Source organism: Micrasema longulum, unplaced genomic scaffold, assembly GCF_059751315.1.
Source record: "Micrasema longulum isolate JH-2025_06_02 unplaced genomic scaffold, ASM5975131v1 h1tg001430l, whole genome shotgun sequence".
In the NCBI taxonomy this organism is placed as follows: domain Eukaryota; kingdom Metazoa; phylum Arthropoda; class Insecta; order Trichoptera; family Brachycentridae; genus Micrasema; species Micrasema longulum.
Genome location: NW_028278616.1, coordinates 658,203 through 675,798, shown reverse-complemented (window position 1 = coordinate 675,798; position 17,596 = coordinate 658,203). Strand labels below are relative to the sequence as shown.

Below are 17,596 nucleotides of genomic sequence, written 5' to 3'. Positions count from 1 at the left end.
TACTATCGAGTAAAAAAAATTTTTTTTACTAATTAGTAGCATAAAAAATATTCATGCATTTACAATTTTCAATTCCCGCGAAAACGGTTCATTGCACTGGCCACGCCCCTAATACGACCGTTTAAATGTAAATAGAACATTGTAACGAATCTTGACGTCTTAATCGTCAAGGTTAAACACGTCGCGTATTTTTAAACAATTTTGTTTTAAAATTTATGTCTGAAAACGATTTTCAACAATATCTATATTAATTTTGAAAATATAATTATTTTTTCTAAATCCATTTCATGTGTTTTTATCGGTATTCGTAGTATGTGATATTTCCCTTTTATTATTATATTATATAAATGTATGTTTTTAATATAAAAACGTCTTTTACTTTGTGATATGACATTTTTGTCTAGCCATATACTAAATCAACATTTAAGCACGTGGCTCAAAATACAATAGTCACAAGCATCAAATTTACAATTAAATATGTAAATATTTTCGGTTGGCACTTCCCATGTGGCAAACCTGGCAACCAAAAAAAAACAACTTAAAATAAAACTGTACTTAAAGTAAAACTGTAAATTTTCCACATCCTCTTATATGGACATCACTAGACGCCTCCAGGAGACGAGGAGACCCTATCGCTAGCCACGCATCTCGCCTTCTACCACGTCAATCCTGCGTCCCTTAGTTCCGCCGACTAAAGCCAAAGGATCGTCATCGACGGCCTTCCAGGGCCCCGATTACAATGGGAAGTAAACATTTATTTTTAATTTTATCTACAAAGTAAAATTAAGTTTTCTGTATGAAAAGCAGAATATGCATACAATTGTTTCTTCTAAACATTTTTAATTATATGTTACCGACGAAGATACTTTAAATTTTCATACAACTATACTAATTTTCGTACACAAATACAGGTTTTTCTTTATAGACAGTCAAAGATTACTTCCAATTGTATCAGGGCCCAAGACCCAATACTATGTATAAAAAACTATGCAACTTGTCGAAATTTATTATTTATTTTCTAGCCACAGTAAACTTTGAATTCTGACTGTAGTAAACATTAAAAAACAGTATTGAACATTGTAAAAAGTGTTGGGTACAGATTAATTTTTATTATTAATGTATCACAACACATATGAAGCACATTTTATAGAAGAAAATATAGGAGCCTAGGCATTTTTAAGGAATATAGATGTTCAAACATATTATTGTTATTACATTTTGAAAATTTATTAAGCGCCTTTTTGGTAAAAAATACCACAAGGGAGCTGTGCAATAAATAAATATCCCAGTACGTCCTACAGCTACAGAGCGCATGGACGATTGGAATTCTCGTTCCTCGTTTCCAATTATGATATATTTCAATTGTAGCACATAGGATTTAGATTACAGCACGTCTTGCAGCTACAGAGCGCATGGACGGTAAGTAATCTAGCTCCCATTTACATTGTGTTTTGATTTGACAATGAAGTTTAGTGTTTGAATGATATTAAAATATGTTTTTTTTTAAAAAGTTAATTTTTAAAATTGGAGTTGGATTATTTATTATAAGGCAGTTATTTAATGCAGCAGAATAGTGAATGCCGCACAGTGCATAAAGTGGCCACTTAAACCAGCAAATGACACATCATACGCCCTGTAAATGCCTAGACTTCTTTGTTTATTTCATTTCGTTTTTATTTATTTTATTCCCAATATATTTACTTAAGATTTATGGAGACTCAAATCCCAACTCCATGGAACCAAAGTCCTGTATTGAGTTGGAGCGAATATGTTATTAATATTTATTACCTCCTCCCTCCATCTCCTCTACTTTGTTCAACTATTTCTTAAACAACATACAATATTTTCATAATTTAATCAGTGGATGTTTGTCCTAATCAGTGCATGTGCTTATTTAAATGCATGCGTCTTGGTTTTATATACAGCCAGCCATAGAGAAGTAAAACTGAGAAAATAGCACCGTTGTGAAAAGAGTTAATGATCAAATCTACAAAACAGTTGAAATGTTTTTGACTTAAACAAATGATAAATAATGAAAACATGAGTTATTTATACATTACAAATAAGAATGTTATTATTTATTTAAACAGTTTTAGTCATTTTTAATGGGCCCTAAGATTTGTCCATCGCTGTGAGTGTTTTCTGCAAATTGAAAAATATCGTTTTTGTGATCGACTCCATTTTCAGAGGGTAATTTTTACAGTTTTTTGTATTAAAGCGGTCTGGTTGTTTTTATCAAAACACCTTACTGCACCCGATAACATCAATGTCTATTTTTTTCAAAATTATAATCTGGCTGCTTTCTGCATAACAACTTTCATATATATTATGTATCTTATAAGGAAGAAAAACATCATTAAAAAATAGATAGCGCATTAACATTTAAAAGAAAAAAGAATAAAATATATTTGAAGTACATGAAAAAAATGTAATTATCTTCTATAAAATGTTCTTCATCTCTGTTGTAATATATTAATATTAAATATAGTGGAATCCAGTTCTTGCCTGCAAAAAAATTGACTGATCCTAAATATTGTTGAATATTTCTTAACAAATTACAACAGGGATGGAGAATACCTTAAATAAGGGAATATGGAAGTCTAGGTATTTACAGGGCTTATGACCTGTCATTGGCTGGTTTAAGTGGCCACTTTACACACTGTGCAACATTCACAATTTTTCCTATGTTTGAAGATCCGTATTTCTTCAACTCTTCCATTTGTTGATTTTAGTGAAGTTTAAGAGCTGAAACCTTTATTGTAGTGAAAAGATTCATCTGGCTGAATTATTTCACATACAAGGCAACGCTTGAAAACAATTTTCCAATTTTTAAACTTCTTGGACCAGTTGGTTTCATTACAATATACAGACAAAAGACTGGATTAAGGTATTCTCCATCCCTGTTGTAATTTGTTAATCTTTGTGACTCCCGAGGGGGTGAAATCTAGTCTTTTGTCTGCAAACATTTGGACAAACTCAAATATTCGAATATTTATAAGTTTATTTCCGTAATTTGTTATTCCGCAAATGAATAATAACTAGGTTTTTTTACATAACTAACAATTTATTCGTTTATTTCTGTTATATTCGATTAATTTTATGAATCTGTTATGAACATCGCTAAAATAGAGTGTGGAGTGGTTCGCGAAACTCGCTCGTAGCTTATATCGATCCACGAGAGAGAGAATAGCTATGGAGCACTGCTATCCTCTTTACTCTCCTATAACAAAGTACAAAGCATAAAATCAAATCATTTTTGAACAACACAATAAACTACTAATCCCCCTGCTTCGTAAGTTCCCGCTTCTATAACTCAGACTTGTTGATTGTGATGTTACACTGACAGACTGACAGCATAATGTTTTACATCATACAAGAAACATACAAAAATGGACTTAAAGCATACTGGTGGATTTTTATAAGCTGGCGCGTGCGCTATACTTACACATACGCATTGTGTAGTATCCGTGAATAAGCCCACGGTACGACATCGCACGGCATACGCATTATGAAAATAATCTCCGCCTCTCTCGCGCTCAGACGCGCTTATGAGCGTGACATAGACAACTATTGCTATATTCGTTGCTAATGATATGATTATACAATATACACAGGATGCTTCTGCGTTCGTCTGAATTTTGCTGCGATTCTTAATAGTAAAAATACAATAATATGTACGAGTATTAAGTTATGGATTAAAAACACTGGTTTATAAATATGTAGGTATTTTAATTTAATCGAATCATGAATAGATCGATTATCTAGTGACGGCGCTTTCACAAAAATTACACAAAAACATTTTTAATGTACAGAATACTGAATTAAAAAATCTTGATGTAATATATTGTTATATTAAATGTTTTTAAAAATATCTTTTAGATTAGAGCGAAAAAAAAACCAATTACTAAAGAAAATGTCATATATTTACAAGTATTTATTTTTAAACAAGCATGTTTTTTATTTAATATTTTGTGTTCATCATAATAATAATTAATGAAGTGTAATATTAAAAGGCACAGTACAAATTATATCGGAAAAAATATGTATTTGTTAGTGTGAGTTTTCTGAACGCGACAGCTTAAGTTAAACCACCAGTACCCCAATGACTATCTAAAGATCACTTATTAATTAGTCTCGATTTAAGTTTAATATTGATAATTCTCGATGAAATTCCATTGTATTGATATAATAACTAATATATTTACAATATTTGAGTTTGTTAAAATGTTTGTAGACAAAATACTGGATTTCAATCCCTCGGGAGTCATTAAGATTAACAAATTATAACAGTGAATGCTTTTGTAGGGTGAACCCGATTAAATTACCGCGCCGGGTGGATTGGCGTGGCATGTGTGAAAAGGGCCAATAGTAAAGATCAGGTCAACAATGCATGCTATTCTGAACCGCTCTCGCGGCACGAGAAAACAGTTTTTCTCTTATATTTTGTATGTAAATACACGATATAATATAGCCGCGAGAGCGTTTGGAATACCAACCTAGTTCAAAAATATGACAAAGTGGGAGAGCAATTAAAAATAGACTGAAAGAACATTTAGCTTCACATAAATTAAATAACGAAATATCAAACTACTTTTGACAAATCAAAAGACAAAAAAAAATACAAATAGAACATTAAGGTCCAAAGATTGATAGATTCGAAATAAATGTAATAAAAAATAAAAGATAAAGAATTTTTATAAATCAGCGGACCGAATTCAAAAACTTACAATGTACATTGCAATAAATATTTTCCAACAATATTTTGAGTTTGTCCAAACCTCTGCAGACAAGGACTGGATTCTACTCCCTGGGTCTACATCAACAGACTACAACAGAGATGAAAAACTTTTTAGAGAAGTCAATATAGAAGTCCAGGCATCTACAGGGCTTATGAACTGTCATAATATATATAGTTGGATAATTTATACAGCGCAATTTTTGTGAAAATCACCTCAAGGGCGCTATCCAATTAATAAATATCCCAGTACGTCTTGCAGCTACGGAGCGCATGGACGGTTGGGATTCTAGTTCCTTGTTTTCAATTAAGATCAATAAAAAAATATAACAGATGGGAACTAGATTACAGGACGTCTTGCAGCTACAGAGCGCATAGACAGTTAGAAATTTAGCCCTCATTTACACATGTTAAAAATTGACAAATTGAGTGATAAAGTTTATATTCCTAAATGTCTAAATGCGAATAAATTATGAGCGATTTATTTTAGAATAGCCAGCTAACACAATAAGCTATTATTATTTTTGCCCCTTACACATTTTCGGGTGAGTCTCCTATGATTTTTGAGAATCGCACCCGCTACTTTATGCCTTGCATAATTTAGTTAAATCATGTTCATTATTTTCAAAATCGTATTTTCGAGTCCCTTCCCAGATAGCAGTGAAACTTGGTATAAACTTGATTTAAGATTGATGGAAGGTTGGAAAGGAAAATTGGCTAGTTTAAGTGGCCACTTTAAATACGGTGTAACATTCACCATTCTGCCCATATTTGAACACCTATATTCCTTCAATTCTTTCATCTGTTAACGTTTGTGAAGTTAAAGAGCTGAAACCTTTATTTATGTGGGTGAGATTCAGGGGATTGAATTATTTCACCATCATACTAGGCAACGCCTGAAATATTTATTTTTCAATTTTTATACTTCTTCATGGACCAGGTGAATTTATCATCAAGATTTTGAGTTTGTCCAAACCTCTGTAGACAAGGACTGGATTTAACTCCCTGGGGAGCTGTCTAACAAACTGCAGTCTGCACAAACATCAACAGATGAAAGAATTGAAGGAATATGGATGTTCAAATATGGGCAGAATGGTGAATGTTACACCGTGTGTAAAGTGGCCACTTAAACCAGCCAATGACAGGTCATAAGCCCTGTAGATGCCTAGACTTATATATTCCCTTTTCTAAAATCTTCTTCATAAATATTGTAATATATTAAGACATTTAAAAGTGTTCGACTCGTTTGACTACAAAGTTAATGCTTTAACTATGAATAATAATTTTATTGGGTTCTATATTGCCTTCTCTAAAAAGTCCTTCTTCTCGGTTGTAGTCTGTTAATAAAAAAAATTATAGAATAAAATTCTCTATGCGTCCATGTGCTCTAGCTGCAATACTTGCTGGGGATGTATATTTATTGTACAGCGCACTTAAGTAACATGAAAAATTACGCTATATAAAATAGCTGCTAGCAGCAAAGAAGACCTGCAATTATAAGTAACAAAAGTCTACGATGTATATGCGAGAAAAGCGATTTGCTTATGAATGTTGATAGATAAATCGAAAGGGATGAAAATACAACTAAATGTGAGATCAGTGTGAACGGAGATATTCTGAATCAGGTAGAAGAATTTGTGTATCTGGGAAGTGTGTTTACTAGGGATGGAAAGACCGAGAAAGGCAAATGTGTGATAAAATGATGTATGATAGATGCACAAATGTCGATATCCGTGAAGTGTGTAAGGCAGAGAGACATGCATTATCGACAGAATCAAGAAAGGGGTGCTGCATGGTTTGGACATGTAGAGCGAATGGACAGCGAAAGAACGGCTTAAAGGATCTACGATGCGAATGTTGATGGATGCAGAAAACGAGGAAGACCGAGAAAGACATGGCACGATCAAGTTCATCAAATACCTGAAGAAGGACATGTCAAAAGTATGAATAATCCGATGTATGAATATAAAGGAAACGAGGTCTGTATGCCAAGATAGAGTGATATACTTATATACTCCTACGGGGAAACGGCGTGATTTGTAAAATCCTAATTAATTTTAATATATCAAATATCCTGCACATTTCTTTGTCAGCCACCCTAGTGCAATGCCGCGAGGTCATGACGACGACTCCGAACTCAGAGCGCTTTGAGAAAAGCACTTGAGCGTTTTATTGATAGTTTAAGATGGGCCGATCCCGGCGGCACTGCAATGCCGGGCCAACCCGCGACAGGAGTGGAGCAAGCCCCGAACATCCCGTCACATTCCAAAAATCAGTTTAATATACTGGTCCCGCATTGCGGGAACTATCAGATATTAAGCTGATAAGAACAGATACTACACTTTGATCTTAGCCAACAGGCCGAGAAGCGATACCTGACGAGGGAAACCCCGAACTATATGTTAACCGTCAAGCGCGTTTCACGAGCGCGCTGCGAACGACAGTAGCGCCATCTTTTACGGAGCTTCGAAGCTCACGATAACATATGAACATGGATTTAGCAGTTTATTGAGTTATGTACTATTTTACTCGCATTTTTGCATTTACAATAAAATTTAAATATGGACACAACTAGACAATATTGATACTAGAAGCATGAAATTAACTGTCCTGCTTTAATTAAATTTAACTATTTACTCCGTCCGTGCCATTAGTCCGTGCAACTTTAGCCATTTAAATGCAGACAAACGAATTAATTTATTGCCTACCTGCGGTGTTATTTTGAACCGCTCTCGCGGCCGTAGATAACACTGTTGTATTCTATCACACATACAAAATACGTGAGATAAAAGCTTTTTCTACGGCCGCAAGAACGTTTGGAATATCACCCCTGGGCCTCGATTACAATGGGAAGTTAACAGAGTTATCTTCGACTGTCTTTTAAGAAAAATCGATATTTGTCTACGAAAATGACTGTATTTGCATGAACATTTAAAATATCTTCATCGGTAACCTATAATTGACGATGTTAAGAAGATAAAATTGCATGCATATTCTGCTTTTCATACAGAAAACTTCATTTCACTTTGTAAATAAAATTGAAGATAAATGTTAACTTCCCATTGTAATCGGAGCCCTGAGCCGCGATTCTGTAAAGGATCAAATCCTTAGTTAAAGATGTTTGCGATTCTCGGTCAAAAATATGACAGATGAATTCCTTCCGCGAAGGCCAAAGTCCTTAAAAAGCTTTTGTCAAACTTTGTATTTCAAATATTATTATTTTTATGTTTTTTTTAATATTTTATTTCATTTTTTAATTACTATAAAAAGGACCTTGTAATCTTTTATAGAATATTTTCTTTTATCTTTCTTATTTTACACAAAAATATTAAAACTGTCTATTTATTATATGAGCAAAATTCATAAACATTTTTTGGATACCCACGAACAGGCCATGCCTTTGTGAGATTTTTTATTTACTATTTTTACTGTTAATATGTAGTTCGTTTCATTGCTGTGTAATTATTCTTTACTTTTTTAATACTCTGTTTTAAAAAAAAAAAAAAATGTTTATAAAAGAATCCATGTAATTAATACCTCATAAAATTGATTTATTGTAGATGTTTACTTTACATCGAGTTTACTTCATGATTGCTTATGTATTTAAATGATTGTTTTCTTACAAATATTTTTTATCAAAGAAATGAACTATAATCTTTTAATGTCAACCAAATCGAAGTTTGCATACAATTAAAGGTTTTTGACATACGGCAGTGTCATGTTATTATTATCTATCCATTGTTCTTTAATTCTAGGATTATAGATAAAAAAATATTTATATATTGGCTGCAGGATATTTAGAAGGAAGCAAATTCTTTGAGGCCCCATTATAGGCTGTTAAGAGATAGTCAAAACCCTTTAGAATTGGAGGAACAACAGTTGCAAAATTTATTTAGAATATCTAGGGCCACTATTACTACAATTTTGACTTTTGAGCGTTTATTTTTATACTTCTATGGCTAAAAAATAAAACCATAGACAATAAACGCGGTATTTCCAGTAGCCAAATATAATATTAAGGATTTATCCTTATTACAAATCGTAATGATCTTTCCTTATCAACAGAAGATCGAGAATCATACATTTTTTAAAGACATGGATTCCTTAAATACGGTATGGAAAGTTACAGAATCGCGGTTCTGGTCGCAACTACACACCGTCAAACCGTTTCACCGTAGAGAAAGGTAAGCAGACAGGATAAAACGCCACACATTTACCTTTACCTCATTTCTCAATTCCTTCATGGATCATATTGTCATCAAATTGCCATATTTCATGAGTTTTGTCAACAGGAAGTGGAATTGCAAATTCAAAAAAAGTTAGAAATAATGAATGAAATATTGTTAAGAGGTTAGGATATTACTGTTTCTTAAATTAGAATAAAGGAATGTGAATCGACACGACAAACCTCGTAGGGTATTTATTCCAACCATCCCCTATTTACAAAGTTTTCCCTGCAATGAGCCCTTCCTAGCATCCGATTTGTTTTGACCTATATTCGTGTTGCAATTTCGAACTAACTCTTTCGTTGCTAGGAAACAGAGCAGAAACTAAAATTCATTTGACAGGCGGGCTTGGTCAAATTGTGTTCATTTGGCTGAACGTCTAGTTTAAGAATCAAATTACAAATTAATTGTAAATAAAAGTGAATTTGAAAATACTATAAAATACATTGAAGCAAGTTTGTATTTGCTAGGAATATAAATAAGCGGAGGGTTTTTTTATAAACACGCAATACAGGTAAGATTATCTCTTATAGACCGTTAAACCGATTATTATACTTAGATCTAAGAATAGTCCAGAAACCGCATACGCGCATCAAACAGAAGGCGACTAAACTACTCTTAAAATAGTAGTTTTACGTTTTGACCATTAGTTTCTTTGTAGACGTCGCTCAGTACGCAACTCCCGATTTAAAATTCAACTATGCCGTGTTGATTCGTTTTAAAGTGTAGTAATACTGCTGGGACCTTAAAGAAACAGGATGGGATCACATTTCATGTGTAATTAGCAAATGCATATGTAAGTAGCAAATGCATTGCTTAAAAATTGAATTATTTTCCATCTGACAGATTGTCGAAGTAAACAAAATAGACATTTCGTTAGTGTTGCCAGGGTAGTATTTTTTTTTACCCTACTTTAATCATCTAGTGAGATAACTAATGAAAATTAGACCTCGGATTAAACAACGCCGTGGTGGACATTTGACTGACATCATGACATAAAAATATCCGTTTTATCTTAAATAAAATTGGTTTTATATTTTGTTTTTTATTTTACTATCTCAATGACCGTTTCCAAATTTTATCAATTATAACTGCATTAAATTTGTACTCTCGCCTGATTTTATCATTTGTAAGCCGGTAATTCGTTGATTTCGCACACATTCGTCCAAGAGATCGAATTTCGACCGCGTTCATTTCGGTTTCATCCTTCCTCTGCCAGTTCCATGTTTCACTTTCATAATACTTAAGTGTCCGGACTAAAACTTCATTGTGCACTGCCAGTCTAGCTTCGATTTACATATTTTTATTAGCAATTGCTATGGTTAGTGCGCCGTTCATTTTGCTGCCCGCATTCACTCCCTTTCGACATATTTTTCTACTCTCCCATCTCTTGAAAACATGCTTCCCTGACATACTAATTATTTTATTGTAATTAAAATACTTTTTAACCGTTAATATGGCAGATCTGGGTAAATGGGAAGTTTCAGCTCTTTAATTGGGTTCTTCATCTCCGTTGTAATATGTTTGCCTATTGCTTATTTCCCTTGGACCGGGTACATCATCAATTTGTGTGGTCTAGCCCGGAACATTACTTGCCCTTCGGTCCCGTGAGAAAATAGTTTATTTCCGGGTACTTATGCCGGATCCATAACAATTTTATAGTTGATGCGTGATCTGCTACTTAAAGCGTAATAAACGCTCAAAATAATTACGTCTCGCGGTGTAGCGGTTAGCGGTTTGGACTCCCAAGCACGATGTCGCGGGGTTGCTTCCAGGCTGGTAAAAAAAATATTTCGTTGACGAAAACTTAAAATGCTGCAAAGGACAAAATAAAATGTCATTCACAAAAAATCGAATTAGACGATAAGAAATAACGAGATATTAATACGTAGTGAAGGTTATCGAATTTTTAATACCTATAAAATTTTATCAATAACGTATAATCGGTCTGTCCGATTTTTTCTTTTAGATGCCATTGGGCACCTAAAAAAAGCGATACTCATTTTATGATGGTAAATTCGGATTTCCTTTGGGCGGATGAAAAATACAGTTTCGAGTATGTGTGTGAAATAAAACCAGAAACTTTTTAAAACGATTTTGAACTTGTTACCGTCAAGGTATGACGTCTTTATCTTCCCATCATAATCGAGGCCCTGGAAAAGATAAAAAAAAGCGATGGTATAACCTTTCACCGGTAAGCAATGTGTTTATCTTAATCAATTCTTGTTTAAAATCGTTATTTTAATGTAAAAAAAACGTTTTATCAATATGTTACCAGTCGTGAGCTATCTCCTGTCTCTATCCCGCTCAGTTAGTCGGGCGTATAGAGAAACGATAAACAACGGTGACGCGTATGAGGAAGGGAGCGACATTCTGAATAGAACTTACAGTAGACCGATGTAAACATTCCGTGCTTTTTACTGTACTACAAAGTTTTGCTTGTCAAAGTCAACGTGATATGACGTGACGATACTTGCTTCCTCCGCTAGTCATTCACTTTCCTTTGGGGATGATTTTTGTCTCGGATTTGTATGGAGCGTTATCTCTTTATCTTATATCTCATTGTAAAATATACTGATCGCAGTGACGTCTGCAGCTTTTTTGGCATTGATCCTTATCTACAAGAACGACAAAAATGCGTACTCGTTGGTAACTGGTCAACTAAAAAGCAATTTTTCTCAAAATTATGATAGTTAGGCCCTGTTGTATTCACCAAGACGACCATTTGTATGAACTCTAAGATCGCTTTTTAAAAATAAAAATAGTATATAATGCCGTTAGTGAATAATAAATACAAAGATTAAATAGCTAGATGACTTATCTAACATAATTTTGTGTGGTATTTTACAACAATGGCCAAATGGATACGGTGCGATGCGTTTTGGGATAGGATTCAGCTATTTCGTGAATTATTATGAAGCCAAGTCGAAATTTTGCAAACAATGGCTTCCACAAACGAGAATTAAATTATCTAAAATTATCGTGATTGTTAACAGAAATATTGACCTTTTGTCTAGTTACCTACAGATATACAGATAAGAAAATAGGTACTACATAGATTTAAGATACTTTATTTTTTTTACAATCTTTTTAGTTTCTCCAAATTTCTGTAGACAAGGACTGGATTCAACTCCCTGGGGAGTTGTTAGTATTGAAATATTACAACAGAGATGAAGAACATTTAAGAGAAGGTAATATAAAAGTCTACGCATCTACAGGGCTTATATCCTGTCATTGGCTGGTTTTAGTGGCCACTTTACACACTGTTCGCCATTCTGCCCATATTCTAACATCTATTTTCCTTCAATCCTTTCATATGTTGATGTTTGTAAAGTTAAAGAGCTGAAACCTTTATTTATGCGGGTGAGATTCATCTTATTGAATTATTTCACCAACGTACTAGGCAACGCCTGACAATTTTTTTTCTCATTTTCATTAATATAGTTATGTAAGAAATATTTAATAAGTATTTGTTATAATTGTAAATATATTAGTTAATATACAATGTAATATTAACTAACTTAAGTAAATAAATAAATAAATAAATAGTACGTAGGTGAAATAATTCAATAAGATGTATCTCACCTGCATAAATAAAGGTTTCGGCTCTTTGACTTCACAAACATCCAACAGATGAAAGGATTGAATAAAATAAAGATGTTCAAATATGGGCAGAATGGTGAACAGTGCGTAAAGGGATACTTAAACCCGCCAATGACAGGTAGATGTCTGTAGATGCCTAGATTTCTATTTAACCTTCTCTAAAATGTTTTTATCTCTGTTGTAATATGTTAGTACTATATTTTTTGTTTAATGGTCTGTATGTTTGCTTACCGTGCAAGAGGTTTCTGATTCAACTCCCGACATGGTTGAAATGAAATAATAATTTTAAAAGGTGTTTGTTGTGTACGTTTTTTGTTCAACATATTTTTTTTACATACTTGTCATATTGAAATACATTCAATGCAACTCAGTATATGCAATTCAATTCACATTCTTGTCATTCCTTCCTTCCTCTTTTTGTGAAGGAGGATGCAATAAGCTCTGAAAGCCCCGCACCGGAAGTAAGAAGCTGTTAGGGTAGGTGCAAAATTGAATTTCCGGTTCTAAGAATATCAGTTTACGGGACAATGCACAATTTCAGAGCATAATGTAGTTGCGGAATGTAATGGGGAAACGGGTAGTTATATCCTAGAATGTGTACCTACCTATCTAATAAATGCATCATAGTACCTGTACAATATGAAGACTTGAGTAAAGAAACATGCTTAGTCAGTCTGTTTATGAATTTGAGTTAAATAATAAGCCAATTTTACTTTAACTGTTTCGTCATCCAAAAAACTTTATAAACATTATCAGTCATCAACAAAGTGCGAATATCTAAGCCATTAAAAAGCCCGAAAATTGCAATTACATTGTTTAAATCATTCGTTCATAGTTTGCTTGAATTTAATTCTGTAATATAGTCTCTTATTATAATATTCATATAACGCGGATTGAATCGGTGCAACGTAAATTTTTAAAATCGTTAATATTTAGAATCAGATCAAATACTTTCATAATCAACTTTTATGATCGTCTAGTGAGGATTTTGGCTAGTATGATATTCTTGCACAAATTAATATCTAACTGTATTGATGCCCATGATATCCTTGCTCATATAAACATTAATATACCTCGCCGTAACTTGCGTACCAATCCTGCCTTTGCTGTGGGAAATTATAAAACTAACATCGGATTCTTTTCCCCTCTGCAAAGGATACTCAGAACAGTGAACGAAATCTCACTAAACGGTACTGTCGATGTGTTCCTACAGCAAGGGCAGGCATTTAAGAAGCAAGCGGTGTTGTCTCTCCTGACTCGCGATGTCACACTTGCCATTTCCGCCTAGATACATACCTTTTGTTAATTATACACTTTGTTAATTTAAGAGGATTTTAAGAATGTTTAGATTAAGTATTACTCATTAATGCCAATATATTAGGGCTTACTTAAGCCTGTTGATTGGCTTAAAAAATAAATAATAAAGTGAGTCAAAAAGTTACTGATCAGGCGGGAGAAACACAATTATTCAGCAAGAAATGTGACGAAGTTGAAAAAATTAGACATCGGTGTTTTGGGTGCAGTAAGGTCAATTATATGTTCTGCTAAAAACCAGGCCGCTTTCATACAAAAAAATGTAATACCCACCTTTTGAAAATGGTGTAGATCACAAAAATGACATTTCCAATTTGCAACTAGAAAAATCTTACGGTAGGTATATATGCTGATGGGAAGATTAATGCCACCAGAAATCTAATTACCTTAAATTAAATTCAAGTGCATAAAAGCATAAGTATTTTGATTTTATAAACTCATAAATTTAAAAATACCTACAATAAAAAAACGTGTTTTAATGGTTTTAATACAATGTCACCTCATACATATAAAGTTTGAATGGGGTATCATTCAATATTAGATTCCTTTTGCACATAATTTAAGTGATTTGATGCAATTAAGTATCCTGAAATAAATATAAAATAACATGTTCAATACATAATGACACAACATACATCCGAGTTTTACTAGGGCTGGCTGTTTTCTGCAAAATTCCCATCTTAGGTTGTGTGGCCAGCCAGACTTTAAAAATCATTATAACTGGTCAAATACGTAATATTTTTTTTTGTATTTTAAAAAAACGAGGTATGCATTATTAATAATTTGTCAAAGTAAAAATTTTCCAACTTTGTGTAGATTTGATTATTCACGCTTTTCACAAAAGTGCTATTATCTCAGTTTCACTTTTCTATGGCTGGCTGCTTTCTGCATAGCGTTCAAGTAAAAGAAAGAAAGAAAAAAAGGAAAAATTGACTAAGCATGTTTCTTCCGTCCAGTCTTCATGTATAATAGTAATAATACAGATCGTATCCATCTCACTTCACACGTCCCGTCATTAAAAGAACAACATGACAAAAATACTTGACTTATGAGCTCTATGTGTATCAATGTAATATTTAGTAATCACTGTAAAAATAAAATAGGACAGATTCAATAAGTTCAGTATACCTTGATAAGGAAGCTTGTGTAGCTTTGCAACCGGTCGGTAAAAAAAATAAAAATAGTGGTTAAAAAACAAAGTTGTTTTATAATTATTTTATTTATATATACTATTTACAATATGTACATATCTACTTCATATATGTATAATTTTGCCCTGTACCATGTTGCACTAAACATTATATCTGTACCTCAGAGGCAGACGGATGCAAATCCAAATGTCAAATGTTCAACAATAGCCTAAAGAATCTACTTTCTCTAAGTGATTTATATTCATCCAGAACATCAATTTATATGTTCAGTATCTTAATACATTGGTTCATTCATTATAAGACATACATTTCTTCAAAATCAATGGACATAATCATAAACTGGATACAAAAATCAAAATGTCATTTCATCGAATTCTGGATTTGCATCCGTCTGCCTCTGAGGTACAGATATTTTAGATAGATGTAGTTAGTTAGTGTCATGTATAGCACTGACCCCCGTTTTTCAGAATAAAATATGAATACAAACGTAATAAGTTGTTTTTTTTTTTCAGAATACAATACGATGTCTCAAGACGAGCGTCGAGAGGTTATTGATACAGCGGAAACCAAAGAAGAGGGAGAACGCTTTTTAAATACTTTTCTGAAAGTGAAATATATACCACCAGACAAGGATAATGTCAAACCGTGTACATCTCTTCAAAAAATCTTTCGACGCAGAAACCAAGAAAATTCTCAGTATTACTTTACAATCGGACGAAAGGAAACGACGCATATTCGTGATGTTTTCAAAGAAGAATCACCCTTTTGTCACCCACCAATCCTCAAGGAAGAATCTTTCAAAGCTTACTTGAAGGCTAAAAAGAAAGCGGAGCGACTTTCAGAGAAAAACTTGCGCTTCTTCGAACGCGATAATTCTAAGTCCAGAGAGATGAGGGATATAAGAGCGAGGATATTCTTGGAAGAACCTCCGGATGACGTCCGAACAGTAGTAGATCTGGACCCGGAGTTTTACACTATCGTAGAAGGTAGACCGATCGAATATCCGTTCGATAAAACTGTTTACATGAACGATATCAGAGAGTGTACGTTGTTCAAGCTACAAGCTGGATACAGAGAGGATGAAGTTCTTCGTATTCAAGAGAATCTCATGGATGAAGAAGAAAAATATAAAGAGATATGTCGTCGGTATAATGAATATGTCGACAGTTTTGAACAATTTCTTTTTGAAGATTATACAAAATCTATAGCGATGCTCAAAGAATCAGAAAACTTTAGCAACATTCTCCAGAACAAAAATGATGAATTCAAGAGTTTATCTGTCGAGCTTGGTATTAAAAGACGCAAAGTTTATGTACTCGAAGAAAAATGTCGTCACACAAATATGTACCAAGACTTTTTGTACACGATATCTCCTCGTTTTTGGCGTGAAGAGCACGGTATTTTAAAAACTAAGGGGTCAAAAGTAATTGAAGAAGAAGAGAGCTCCAAAGAGCTGCAAAAACCTTCAGAAGGAATGTTTGCAAAATATCAACTAACATCTCAGGACGGGACAATACCTTCTTTAGTTCACCTCATAAATCGATTTAAAGAGGACCAAATGTCAGCGAAAGAACCATTGCTATATTTTACTGAGCCGAAACAACTTTTGAAGATTTTTAGACACATCATCATCCAAAACCTTAAGAGCTGGACACACGCAGAAAAATTGTCCGAAAGTTTGGCAAAACTTAAAAAAGAGATTACATCTTTAAAATTTGTGATAGATAAAGAATTCAGGGAAATAGAAGAAGTAATAACGGACTTACGAGCAGAAATAGACCTTGAAGAACAAAGAGTGTTATCCTTAAAAGAAAAAGTGAAGAAAATCATCGATACTCATTTCTACGATGCCGTGGCTTCCGAGTACGCGATGAAGATGTATTTATGCGTAAAAGATGTATACGAGAAACTTATCGTCAGCACTGTGAGCTTTAGTACATTTGAAATGTTAAAAACTCTTCAGTCGGAATATGAATCTATCATGATGCAGCTTGATACATTAGATCCACAATGCGTGAACGAGATTAAGCATGAAACATTCGTTAGGGATCGTATAGCGATGAAGCAAGCCTATGAAGCTCACAATGAACTTGAGAATTTGGCAAAGGTTACCAAGAGGTTAGCCAGGGATTTAGAACCACCGTTTGTAAGAACTGGAAAACAAGCCATGTTTAGATATCACCTTAAGAAGAAAACGAATAATAAATAAATTACTTAGTAAACAAAAACTCGAGAAAATTTATATGATCCATTAACTTTTTTCAATTATGAACTATTTATTTTATCTTATCACTTTTGCTGTTCCTATTACTTTTACATACTCTTATTTGCTGAAATGTTTTCTTTGTCAATGTGATTTTTGAATTCGTAATAAAATCCATTTATATCATTACACAGTTCTTGGAATGGCACCTGAAGCGTAAGATTGATCACCTTATCTTCCACGTAACAGAAATTACTGAGATATGCTTCGATTGGAGCACCAATGCAGTGCCCTATGCATTAATGGGAGCGAAAAGATAAATTACGATGAATAAGAATGCGATTATTGCACCCCGGGAATAACA

The 17,596-nt window shown here is 33.4% G+C and overlaps 1 protein-coding gene, 1 long non-coding RNA gene and 1 other non-coding gene across 3 annotated transcripts in view; 1 reads left to right on the top strand and 2 right to left on the bottom strand.

Moving 5' to 3' along the window:
• LOC148275419 (uncharacterized) overlaps window positions 1–17,596 on the bottom strand; it is a 115,946-nt gene that overhangs the window by 21,606 nt on the left and 76,744 nt on the right. The gene's annotated exons all lie outside the window — the stretch shown is intronic.
• LOC148275423 (U2 spliceosomal RNA) lies at window positions 6,916–7,108 on the bottom strand. Its single transcript, XR_015824032.1, has one exon. It is a non-coding gene; the product is annotated as a U2 spliceosomal RNA (small nuclear RNA).
• Window positions 9,305–17,380, top strand: LOC148275422 (cilia- and flagella-associated protein 100). Its single transcript, XM_088235725.1, has 2 exons — window positions 9,305–9,475; window positions 15,542–17,380. The coding sequence occupies exon 2, from the start codon at window positions 15,553–15,555 to the stop codon at window positions 17,236–17,238; it is 1,686 nt and encodes a 561-aa protein (XP_088091851.1). The 5' UTR covers window positions 9,305–9,475; window positions 15,542–15,552; the 3' UTR covers window positions 17,239–17,380.

Coding starts and splice junctions, on each gene's coding strand:
- LOC148275422 (XM_088235725.1), top strand. CDS start 15,553: ATGTCTCAAGACGAGCGTCGAGAGGTTATTGATACAGCGGAAACCAAA.